The sequence below is a fragment of the Falco biarmicus genome, chromosome 2, assembly GCF_023638135.1.
Source record: "Falco biarmicus isolate bFalBia1 chromosome 2, bFalBia1.pri, whole genome shotgun sequence".
In the NCBI taxonomy this organism is placed as follows: Eukaryota; Metazoa; Chordata; class Aves; order Falconiformes; family Falconidae; genus Falco; species Falco biarmicus.
The window spans coordinates 122,410,771-122,423,983 of NC_079289.1; the positions used below are offsets into that span (position 1 = coordinate 122,410,771).

At 42.5% G+C, this 13,213-nt stretch overlaps 1 protein-coding gene across 16 annotated transcripts in view; it reads right to left on the bottom strand.

Annotated features, from left to right (window-relative positions):
* ST3GAL6 (ST3 beta-galactoside alpha-2,3-sialyltransferase 6) overlaps positions 1–13,213 on the bottom strand; it is a 48,925-nt gene that overhangs the window by 16,980 nt on the left and 18,732 nt on the right. For 9 of the 16 annotated variants that reach the window (XM_056327824.1, XM_056327825.1, XM_056327822.1 and 6 more), the window contains 5 exons: positions 9,324–9,423; positions 8,498–8,566; positions 7,188–7,265; positions 4,239–4,342; positions 2,840–2,903 (listed from right to left, as the gene is read on the bottom strand). In XM_056327824.1, coding sequence (XP_056183799.1) covers positions 2,840–2,903; positions 4,239–4,342; positions 7,188–7,265; positions 8,498–8,566; positions 9,324–9,412 — 404 coding nt within the window. In that variant the 5' untranslated portion in view covers positions 9,413–9,423. The remainder of the gene's footprint in view (positions 1–2,839; positions 2,904–4,238; positions 4,343–7,187; positions 7,266–8,497; positions 8,567–9,323; positions 9,424–13,213) is intronic. The other 7 variants (XM_056327833.1, XM_056327830.1, XM_056327832.1 and 4 more) reach the window with 2 other exon arrangements.

Here is a 13,213-nt window from a genome sequence, read left to right on the forward strand (position 1 = left end):
AACACTCACGCTTTCTCCAAGTCAATAAATTGGCAAGAAGAGAAATAAATTCAGATGTCCTTAACCAACATAAGGTGCTGTAAGTGAAACATAACAGACTGAAAAGTCTGGAGGTCTGGCTTACAAGCACCAGCACAATACCAATGAAAGTGAAAAATATTAAGACCTCAGCTGCAATAACTGCTATAACAATGGTTTGAGTGACTAAGGGATTGCATTTAGGTGTTAGAGATCTGCTTAAGAGTATAAATCAATCCCGATGCAAACTGCATAGTAACTGATCTCCAGTATCTAAATGCAAACCCTTTAGTCACTCAAACCATTGCCCTATTCACATGGTGTACAAGAGCCTCTTAATCTCAAAGGCAGGGATTAGTTTACATATTTTGTTTATATTGTTAATGCTGAAAGAAACATTTTCTTAGTCTGTAAAAGAGAAAAAAACTTGTTAAATGAAAATGCAGCCTTTAAAGGTCAAAAGGCTTGCATCCTCCACATTCCACTGAAATACTGTTTCTCTGGAAGTGTCGAAAGAAGATCTCAACCTCAACTCCTTTAACACACCCCCGCATAGTCAGTTGAGGAATGCAAATTATTTCCTTTGAGGTTATTTGGTAAAAGGAAGATGCAGAGGTCACATTTTGTTGACTCAGGATTGTGTAAATTCATTGATGAGAATCTACTGCTGTTGAGCTTAAGAGTCCTGAGAGTGCCCAACAAGTAACCATGAGGATACCAATAGAGCAGGTGTTCAGAGGTTACTCTGGATAGCCTCAGCATGGAAAACCCTTCTCCTCTGGGCTGTTTCACTGAAGTTAGTGACACTGTTCACTTCCAAACAGTTTTGGAGAATGTAGACCTTTAGACAGTGAGAACCCCATCTAATTGTGGGAAATGGCTCTGTTCAGAAAAAAATCCTTTGTGGCTCACTATGTACACTTTTACCTAAGCTGTACACAAATACAGCTTATATGAGCATATTTGTTAGGATACTTTATACAGCAGGTTCCCCCACTCTGCCCCAGGAAAAGTTTATAGGGAAATTCAGTTTGCCTTCTGCCAAGAAGGCCAAATTAGGCAGCAGCTTTACAGAGCTGCCTAATAATTCTGTATTACTGGAGAATGTTGTTAGGATTGTTTCCCAAAGTGTTTCACATGTAAAACCCACTGTCTCTCAGTTAAATGCATATCTAAAAGCTCTCTTCCTTCCTACAGTGATTGACACCCTAACAGTGCTATACACAAAATCTGATGGATCCAGAAAGAATACTGTATGAAGTCATTGTACATTTGATTTGTTTATACTACTGCCTATTAAACAGTAATGGTTCTCATTTTGCTTCAGTACTACTGAAGTACATTACTTTTTTGAAAATGAGACGTACTTCCCAGAACCACTGCACATATCTGTATCTCAGAGAGCCTACATTCAAAGTATAAATATACCAATTATCTTACCTTTGATCTAGAACGACTGACATTGCCATTTAAAAGCTACTACGCTGTACTGCAAGCATCTCTACTTTATAGCCAAAATTATTGTAGTGCTGAACTTGTGACTTTTGTGTTTGACATTCTCCTTCAAACTCCAGACAAAAGACTAGCCTTTGTCAGCCAATTCTGCATAAATTTCCCCAATTATCACACTCCTGACAGCAAAGAGTGGTTTTGCTTTTTTTTCCCCCTCTCTCTTCTTAAGAGAAAACCTGAACATCCTAGAAATAGATACTAAACACTGGGAAAGGAAGTACAGTAGGGAAAAGAAAACTGGGTACTAAGAGATAATCCTTCAGCTTGAACGCAAATTATTTTGTTCATATTCCACCCAAGGATAAAACATGATCCTGGCATTTGGCTTGAAGCCAGTCTTCTGTTTGATTAAAAAGTGAAACCAAGGAATGGAAGTAATGCTGAGGTTGGCTTTAAACTTATTAAGAAGTCCACATACTAAACATGATATGGCAGGTTGTCAGCCCGTTTTCTGGACTGTAAGTCTAAGAAGTCACTTGCATTGTTTAGTAAACACAGGATTTCAGTATACTTGCCAACCCAGGTATGCTACCTCCTAAAAAAACCTCCCAAAACCAAAGAAAAGAACCAAACCAAAACAAACCCCAACAACAACCACACGCACATGCGCACAGAAAGACCCTCCAAAACCAAACAAAAAAAATCTCAGCAGAAGTGGATTCTAACCACTGGATTAAGCAGGGGAACCTAATGCATGGGAAGAGAGTTGTCTAATGCATGTGCCGCACCCTAGTTACTCACACAATGCCAGGAACAGCCTTTCCTGGCTGCCTGCGTCTCCCCCATTCCCAGGAAAAGGAAGCTGAGCATACACACAAACCAGGGTGTGCAGCAGGCCCATGGATGCGGTGGCACACAGATATACCTAAGATTTCTTCTGTGTAGAAACAGTCATTGGTTTGCATCTGCTTACTGCATACATTTTCTAGCTTACACTAATGACTTCGAAAGAGTCATTTTTACATTTACATCATATTCAGTTTTTAAGGGGTGGCTTAACTTTCCTCAAGTATAGAAAGATACTGCAGTCCCATCTCCCTGTATTCAGCTAGTGAACTCCTAATGCACTTGCAAAAAGAAATCTGTAGGTTTAAGCTCCCTCACAGAGAAATTATTCTTGAACGCTGATGCTACATACATTTAAAACCAAACTTACTTAAATCTTGGAATCAGCTACATATTGCTTGGACACTGACAGATCTGCATCTTGGCTAACTTGACCAATTTCAAGATAATGCCACTGAAATTCCTTTTCAGATAGGTATTAAAAATGCAATGAACAGAAACATTAGCAAACAAACGATCTCACCTGTCATCTTCATTGGAAAGTCCACAGTTCTGTAGTCTTGAAAGGGCTAAACGAAAAAATTGCTCTAGAAAGAAAAAGTGAAGAAAGATTAATGAAAACGTTCAGTGCTTTCCAATATAAAAATACACCTGCCACCCTGACTACAGCATTTTCAGACACAGTTAGTTTTATGCACTGTGCATTAAAAACATCCAAGTAAGGACACCAATTTAGGGCCCCAGGTTAATCACTGATGCCAAAGAAATTCAGGTTTATCAGAGCTCCACTCTGGGAAGCTTTTCCTGCACCAACACTCCATTGCTGGAAAACAGCATGGAATTTGTATTAAAAAAAATAGTAAGTTTTAGTTATAGTAAATAAGCATTGGAAGAGTTTAAGACCTGCATCCTAATTGACTGTTTTTTCTTCTACCCATCTTCAGCTCAAACAGAAGCAGCCTTGACCCAAGAGGAGAGGCTGCACAGCCAGAGACAGTAAGAGCATCACGTATCTTGGGCAAAGACACCAAACCAGCCTGTGCTCACTGGCAAAGCTGGGCAGAGGCACCTTCCCAGCCCTCCCTTGGTTGGCAGGTGCCTGCTGGACACTTGATGTGCCTCTAACTGAGAAAGGGACTCAGTTCATTCCCAAATGTATTTTTCCCCACCTCAGCTCCAGAGGTGCAGGAAAATACACCATCCTTGTTATACTGATGGAGGACAAGTGGAGAGTCTAAAGCCCAGATCTGCAGGGTACTAGGAAGGTGCACTGTTCAGCATTAGAAACTCTTAAGACCTGAGACTTTCCAAAAGTGCAACTAAGACCCTTAGGGTCTCCAGCCCCATCTACTCTGCCCTGACCAACACAGGCACCAGGCATAAGCAAGCCAACACACTGTATAGGTACAGCAGCCGTGCAACAGCAGGAATACCCCCTGCAGCCCCAGTGACTCCTTCTTGGTGGGAGAAGCTAGTCCAGTAAAAAGAAAATTTTGCTGATTTAACTGCCCCAACCCAGGGACTTCTGCCTCAATAGGACTAGATCCCAACTGGCTTTACGTGTGTTGAACGAACCCCATCACACTGACCCAGCTAATATTCCACCTAGCAAAGCACTAGCTAGGTACCTTTAGTGCTCCAGCCCACATACAAACGGAAGGAAGCTGAATAAGGTCCACTCTTCCTCACTCCCACCTTTTTGGAGCTTCTCTGCTAAGAGGGGCAAACCCAACACAGTGTTTTATTTGTTAAAACCAGAAAGGTGCCAGGTCAGAGGGACTAAACGAAACCACTACATCACCACCAGATACCCCCAAAAGGATTGGCATTGGTAAACATGAAAGACCAGGGCCTGAGATTCAGGTGGCTTTACAAACTGTTTAGGTATTTGTTTAAAACCAAGGCACACAGAGAAGACAAACCTGCTCGCTTTATTCCATAAGGCAGTTCAAACTTATCGCTCCCGTGGAACTCAGCCACTCTGATAAAATCGTTAGCACACAGGAATGGGTATATTTTGTCAACACTAAATGAAAGGAAAAAGTAAGATGTTTTAAAAATCCACATGACTTATTTAAATAAGCCAATAATTCATGCAATTGCATTTTAAATAAAAAAGCTTTCTTTAGCCTACTTCAAGTATTATCAATTTTTAAAAGAAGAAAATTCATGAACACACGAAAAGAAAGCAGATGACAGAAAAGGGGAAGATTTTATTATGGAAAATATGGGTAGAGAGTGAGATAGAAGAATTTCTCTGCTAGTGTAAGTTTGAGTCACCAAAATCACATGACTGAAAGCTTACACCATGAGACAGCATATTTAAGAGAATATATAACCCAGGAAGATAACATAACAGAGGCAAGGAAAATTAAGAGTTATTATATAAGGCAATTTAATAAATAAGAATGGGATATGAAACAAGATGTTTTAACCTGAAAATACCACCTCTTGAGGACATCAGCTTATTTGATATGCGCTCCCATTCAAACAAGGTGTTTTATGGCCGTGCTGACATTAGTAAGTAGTCTGGGGCAACATACAGCAAAATGGTATGGAGTTCTCATGCACACATTACACACATCTCAGGCAGTTTGGTTTGGTTTTGGTGGGGTGGGGGGGATGTGTTGGGTTTTTTTGTGGGGTTTTGTTTGTTTGTTTGTTTGTTTTAACCCTAGACTAACTCTAGTAGGGTCCCGAAGATTGAGCACCCCTCAGCAGCTGTAGCACATCAGGTGTGCTCCTGCAGTGCATCTTCTGGCTTAGCTAGAAGTCGGGTGTCTGAAAGGAGCCCAGCGCACAGGCTACCCTGTGATGAGAAGCATGGCACGTGGGGATCACAAGCAGGTGTGCCCCAACAGCACATCCCTCCTGCAGTCTAGGACACGACAGCATTACACCTTATAAGCATCAAGATAGAAAGAATGGGTCACTTTCCAAAAGTAACCGCAGACAAGGGCTACCTCACAGCAGGGAAGGGACTGTTACGACAAATGAATGACCCGTAGACGCAGTCCCCTCACATGCTACCATGCCCTCAGCTTCACCTTGGAGTTACGAGGACACACACTCACTGAACTGGTTAACTTTGTAGCAATTCTGCATACTAGCTTCCATATTAAAATGTTAACACAGAAGTATACAGTCAGAGTGAGAAAACCTAGTATTGATCACAAATACCCACAGCTAGCACCTGACTTGTTTTTCCACTAAGAATATTAACAGCTGTTAAAAAATCAAAACACCACAGCCCACACACCAAGAACTGGGCCATAGATTAACTAAGCAAGACCAGCTAACTTTGAGAGACTGAACTCCCATATTAAGTTTAATAACTTGCCTTGCTGTTCAGAAGCAGCTGGTAAGTTTAGACATAATAAATAATTTACCTACTGTAAAGAGACTTTTAATTCTAGCTCTTATAGCTCTGGCTCCTTTCCAATAATTAATTCTGCAGGTTAGAAATCCTTTCAGCCTCCCCAGGCTCTTATTGAAGTGCACAGACCAGATATTCAGCTCACACAAATTATCCCTATAAAGGAGCTATGGAAAAATAAGAGACCGCTCTAGCTCTGCACCTACCTTCTTCTCACAGTGCAGCCAAGTCCCTTCCCACCCCCTTCCTTGCTCTGTCCAAGAGCCATCCTGCAGTGCCTGACAGCCTGGGCATGCTCCACAGGCAAGGGAACTAACCAGTTCTAACTAACCAGACTAACCTGGACCACGCTGGGCCAGGCAGCTAACCAAAGCTCAGACTATAGGACTGCTTTGGGGAGGACTAACTGGACACCCTTCCATGTTCTTTAAAACAATAACAGCACTGAATCAAAGCCATGTTTTCTTGTATGCAAGAAGGACAACAGAAAGAAAAAAAAAAGAAAGAAAGAAACAATGGTGTCTTTGCTCAGAGCTTTAAGCCAGGACTCTCTCTAAACATCTTCCCAAGGTTTCTCAGGGCCACACTCAATGTTCACTCAGGTAAATACAAAGCCAACAACACAGCCTGTCTGCTCCTGGTCCTGTAGCATTTCCTACATCTCTCATTTAAAACTTGTGCTTCTAATAACAAAAACTTTCAGTATTTCCTCACAAACCCCTTGGATGCACTTTTGTGACCAGACACCTCCTTTGTTTTGTGTTGAAGCTCTTCCTTTTTTCACCTGATTGCTCATTTACAAAGGAAGCTTCCTGTGAGAACCTTAAAGCAGAGGACACCTACACACAATTCAACAACACTATCAGAGGAAAGAAAGCATGAATAACTGCAAATTTAATCAGAATTAAATTTCCTTAAAATTAAAATTCCATTGAAGGGAGAGAATCTTAGGTCATTAAAGACTGAAATATGCGAAAATTCATCCAATACTCCGCTTTCCAAATAAAATGAAGATATTTTCAAAACGTCTCTGGTCCCTAGCTGCTACAGAAACACTTGGCTACCAAAAATCTTAATCTTTTTAAGTCCAGGTTCTTAACAGCAGAATGACCAAGTTTCGGTCTTGGAAACGCAGGTTTCTTTTACAGGAAAAGCAGGGGGAAATAGGAATTGCAGAAGGAATTAAGGCTTTTATTTCAATAATTAGAATAGTTTTACTGTTACTAGCTACAGTATCTGAACAGGAAGCATTTATTTATTCAGTACATACACCAGCGTGTTGAGCTAATTGTGTGGTACTGCTCAGCTGCTGGTCAGTGGCAAGCTAAATATTTGGTTTTGCTATAACCAGGAAGGCAGCAACGAACCCAAGCCCAAAAGCTGTACTGCCAGAGGCAAATCAAAATGTGAAATAGTCCAGAAATATAAATAGCCCATTTCTACCTCAATTTGTACAGCCTTTCCTCCTCCACCTCCCTCCCCAGCAAAGACTCACCCCACTAAAGATTCAAATGCTGGTTTCAGGACACAAGTACCCAGTGCATTCCTTCTCTCCACAGCTGTAGGTGGCAGCCTGCAAAAGGAGAATTTCAAAGAAATAGCAAGAACAGGAATGGAGGAGTAGCAGAAACAAGGCAGGGAAACCTGGACAAGCCAAATTAGTCAAAGCTGACTACTGAGTTAACACCACACAAAATTTTTGTAATCGCCTCTGTATTATAAACATGGATCTTTCTCATTGTGGTACAGTTATTTTTATTAGTAAAAGCTTCCATCTCACAGTGCTGCTTCAAGGGGTCTACAGCCTCCCTTGCACAGCAATTGTCAATGCAGCCAAAACCAGAGGTGAGATCTCAGGCCCACCTGCAGAGAAGCAGGACACCTGGGCTGAGTCACCCCTGCAGCCGTACCAGATAGCATCACCAGCGCTCCTCAGGTGGGAGTCTTGTTTGGAGAGGGGAACAGACAGCACCACATAGGGCACTTCAAGGAAAATAAGACTGCTTGGGGATAAACTCTTACTCTCATCATAAGGTGTACACTTCTAAGCACATACCTGCCTTGGCGATAGAGCCCCATTAATAACATCATATGAAGCCCAGAAGGGAAGGTAAAGTTCAGTATAAGCAATGCGTGCACCTGGGCTGCATTAAGAACAGGAGAACGAAACTGCCACATTAGAACCACAAGCCAAACAGACCATCAAGGTTAACTGCTTTTGGTAACCTCAAGTCGTCACATGGATACTGACACTGAGAAAGCATCTCGTGAGATGTATCAGCTAGCCAGCTCATTGCTTTCCAGCATCAGCCTCACAGAAGGCATTTCCCAGGATGGCTTCAGAGAACAGAGGCCTGCTTTTAAGTTTTAGCATAGGCACTCATCAGGTCCCACAAACCTAACTGCAGAAACTTACCAGTACAACATCTGCTTACATGTACACTTGCACATTGCAAGTGAACCGCACCTCTGCTAATTTTATTCAAGTATAAGTCAGAATTGTAAAAATTTGGAAGCTGTAAATAAATGTCCATCCAACAATTCATTGCTTGTTACAGTCACTGTAAGTAGCTATAAATATTAACCAAACACTGGAAACATGACGTGGACAAATTCCTTTCTGCCAGACATGTTACAATTGTGTTCTGAACAGAAACAGCCAATGGACACAGCTGAACAATAATCAATTGCACAGGGAGCCTATAGACAAAGGCTATGGATTTTAGTCTCAATCCCTCCCACATGCCCAAAAACCAGCCAACCAAACAAAAGCCCCACCAAAAAACACTCAACTCCTGAACTTACTGGGTAACTCCACTAGTCTCATAGGAAGGAGGAGCCCTCACAGAGGAAGTCTGTCCATAAAAGCTAATCCTGCAAAAAGGGAAATGTCACAACACTGTGGTTTCCTATAAACAGAAACCACAACAGAAAGCCATTTGTATCAATTGTACGTTATAAGACAAGTAGAGGCACATCAGTGACTACTTTTAAAAGCTATTGCTATTATCATAATAACATAAACACACTGGTTCATCCTGGTCACAGCTGTGCAAAGGCCAATGGAAACTCTACTTCTCTGATAAGCACCCTGAATCTTAGGTCCCAAGCCACCTGTCCCGTGCAGCCTGGAGACACCAAATGCACACTTCGCACAAGGTTGCCACTGGGACTCAACAAATTTCAGTTTTTGAAAAGGTGTCCACTACACCTGCAGTTATTCCCACATGTGGAGCAGGTCTCTCCCGTATCATTTATCAGGCATCTAAAGGAACGTGCTAACGCTAAACAGATGTGGGGTGGGAGGAGATATGGACACATGACACACACAAGTAAGATACCTCTCCTCACCTGAACACCTGTTTTCATGAAACTCAGAGGGGCTTCCTTTCTCTGAGGTCCTGACCTCTCTATGCAACCAGGCTCAAACAGACTATTAGGTTTAAAAGTGAAATGAGAGAAGGGGTGACAGGACAGAACAATCACATTCTTTCCCTCACAGTACAAAAATATAACCCCAAACACACAGAGTAGTTGATTACTAGTAAACAGCTGTTCAGCAACTCACAACCACATTTTTCATGCAGCCAGGAGGATGTTTGCACTATAAATGCACAAAGCATCGCCATACCAATAGAGGTTATTTCTCCACAGATTTCCGTGCAGTATACCATACATAACAGCAGCAGCCAAGATAAAAAACAGAAGAATTCGTTTCATGACTGGTAGACCTGAAATGTAAGAAAAACAAAACAAGAAATTTAAATCCCAGTTATGCTATTAAACATTAACTCCTATAAAGCATCCTGAAACCTAAGAAAGGAAGTCATCATTATTACAATCATTCTCCACTACCACAAATTTGATAGGGGATCACTCCAGTCTGATTTCTCACACAAAGCCCCAGTGCCAGGAGCTGAACACTGCTTTGCATCTACCACATATGTATACTCTGCACAGAAGCACTGACAGGGGCTCAGTCTAGGTTCTCTGTTACAGACACAGGAGGAAGATGGGCTCTTCCAGAAGCATGTCGGAGTAGGAGCTCCTTTCTGTCCACTGGCAGCCCAAGGAAACCAGCCTCTTTGGTCAGAAAATGGCTTTTACAGGTACCTGTGCTTCTCCTCTTTCTTGCACCACCCACTATCAGTTTCCATAATTATACAGTTAAACAAGCATTGGCACTTTGCAGGAGGCAGATAGGCTGATGCCAATGAAGGAGAATGGGGTATGAGCTGCCACAAATTGCTACTAGCTTTTTTAGGATCACAAATATTCTTGAAGTCTGGTATTGGACATTTAAAGCATCACTGAAGCTGTCTGCTTACACCCTCATCTCCTGCGCAGTCTCCAGCTCCTGACACAAGCTAGGCTTCATTGCTACAGTGACAGAAAAATGCTATTTTCAAACATCACTAAATCAGGAAGACGAGTTAGGACCCAATCTGTGGAATCTGTTAATTATGGAGAAATAGCAGAAAAAGCGTTCATTTTTCAAATAGAGTTTTCATTTCATTGCACAGTCTAGTAAAAGAAAACCAGAGAAATATCAGAAGCTCATGTATCCAGCAAGACACACTGGGGAAAAAGCAAGTTCTGCATTGCTCACATCTAACACACTGAGCTGCCCTTTCAGCAGCTATGAATGAACTGTTGTTGCTTAATCTTGTGAAAGTCCAAAATAGCCATTCTGGCCACAAGTTACTGTGGAAATTTACTCACGAGCTATAATCCTTCTATTAGTTCCACTTCTACCCCCATGGTAAGGAGTTCAGTACACACAATGCACAAACACCTACTTGCACATCTATATTTTAAAGTGAAGGTAACAAAGAACTGTCCATCAAAACCAAGCCACATCCAAACATACTGCTGCTTTTTCCAAAAGCAGAGCCTTCGGCTTTAGGTTTGGGGTTTTTCTTTTTAATTTTCTTTTTTTAAACTCCATGTAGCTTTTCAGAATATTTAGAGTTGCTGTTATTTCAAACTTGCGTTAAACTGCCTTAAAGCAATAAAACTCAAGGTCGCAATAAAACCGAAGGTAGATGTTGTCCAAGTGATTTATGCTTTATGTTAGTAACGTCCCAATATCATACCTTATTTAAGGCCAAGAAACTACTAGAGCACACTGCATTTTGTCAGCAGAAACTGAGAAGCAAACTACTGCCACTCACATAGCTTCACCCCTCAAGACATACCTAACAGTGAACTATTTGTTACAATGACTTGAATGCAACAAGCCATGACCTATTTATTTCCCAACCCTCCATATCCTTCGCAGGCGTTTGTCGGGTCACAGATGGGGTTTTATAACAGCATCTACCACAAAGCCACCTAACAAACAAGCTACAACCTATCAACCTTCAGTGTATCCTCCAGGCTGTCCTGCTCTGTGCTGGATGAAATACTCATAGGCTGCCCCTGTTCCAATTCCAACCTTTCATCCCTGGTCAGGAAGTAACACTGCTCCCTTTACAGCTCCAGCTCCCTTGTCTCTTCCTTCAACAGTCAATGCAAATTTTTGCCAACAGTTACCCTCAACTTCTAGAGCAAACCCCAACTTTTTTACAATAATTTTGCGACAATCTTTCCCTACAACTACGAGAACATTACAAGAAAACCTACCTACCGGGTTTAGCCAAGTGTCATTAACAGAAATTGGCTCATCACCTTGTGTGCCACCACACAGCACATACAGGACAGCCAAGGGATCTGGCCCAGCCAGCACAGGTTTATGAAAGGCAGGTCCTGCTTGACTAACCTGATCTCCTTCTGCAACAAGGGGGCCCACTCAGTGGGCGAGGGAAAGGCTGTGGATGTCGTATACCTAGACCTCAGTAAAACCTTTGACACCATCTCCCACAGTGTTCTCCTGGAGAACCTGGTTGCTCATGGCTGGGACGGGTGTACCCTTCGCTGGGTAAAGACCTGGATGGATGGCTGCACCGAAAGAGTGGTGCTGAATGGTGTCACATCCTGCTGGTGCCAGGCACACGAGGTGTTCCCCAGGGCACGGTGCTGGGGCCAGTTCTGGTTAACATCTTTATCAATGATTGCAACAAGGAGACTGAGTGTACGCTCAGTGAGTCTGCAGACACCACCAGGCTGGGGGGGGGAGTTCTGACCTACTGGAGGGCAGAAAGGCTCTGCAGAGGGAGCTGGGCAAGCTGGACTGATGGGCTGAGGCCAACTGTATGAGGTTCAACGGGGCTCAGTGCCGGTCCTGCAGCTGGGTCACAACAAACAACCCCACACAGCACTACAGGCTGGGGGAAGAGTGGCTGGAAAGCTGCCTGGTGGAAGAGGACCTGGGGGTGTTGGTCAACAGCTGGCTGAACATGAGCTGGCCGTGTGGCCAAGAAGGCCTACGGCATCCTGGCTTGTATCCAAAATCATGTGGCCAGCAGGACTAGCAAAGGGATTGTCCCCCTGTACTCTGCCCTGGTGAGGCTGCACCTCTGAGACTGTTCAGTTTTAGGCCTCTCACCACAAGAAAGACATCAAGGTGCTGGAGCGTGTCCAGAGAAGGGCAACGGAGCTGGTGAAGGGGCTGGGGCACAAGTCTTGTGAAGTGCGGTTGAGGAAACTGGGGTTGTTTAGCCTGAAGAAAAGGAGGCTGAGGGAGGACCTCACTGCTCTTTACAATTACCTTGAAAGGAGGTTGTGGACAGGTGGGGGTCGGTCTCTTCTCCCAGATAAGAAGCAATAGAACAAGAGGAAATGGCCTCACGTCGTGCTAGGGGAGGTTTAGTTTGGATATTAGGAAGAATGTCTTCACTGAAAAGGTGGTCAAGCATTGGAACAGGCTGTCCAGGGTGGTGGTTGAATCATCATCCCTGGAAGTGTTTAAAAAAACATGTAAATGTAGGGATTCGAGTAAATCCTGCTTGAACGAGTATTGTGTTTAGGGACATGGTTTAGTGGTGGACTTGGTAGTGCTACGTTAATAGTTGGACTTTATGATCTTAATGATCAAAGCCTAAACAATTCTAGCATTTACTTGAAAAAGATGCTGCACTCTTTGGGGTGGTTTTTTTTTTTCCCCTTTCATTATCAGTATTTTTATCCCTCTGCTGCTGTGCAAAGGTTTGCTAAAATATCCCACTAAAGTGGAAATCAGCTGTTTATTTTTTACTCCCTAATTCAATCAATGCAAACTTCAGTTAAACAACCAAACATAAAGAACCAGCTCTTCAGATAAAGTTGCTAAATTAACAACTGATGAAATTGCCGATTTGATGACTTCAGTGTAAAAGAGAACCTTGCTGAAGTCAGGCCAAGCTACAAAACAGAGAAAAGACAAGGCAAAGGGTCTTTGGGCAAAAGTCCTATAAACAGTCTTTAAAAACAAAAATATTATTCATAGCAGTATTAGTCACAGAGTAAAAAAGTTCTGTTTGTATAGTATTTACAAATATATTCATACAACCTGCAAAACATTCATTAGAACAAGAGAATATAAGTCTACATCATTCTTCAAACAGGATCACAAGAAACCTGTAACAACTTTCAGTATCTTAC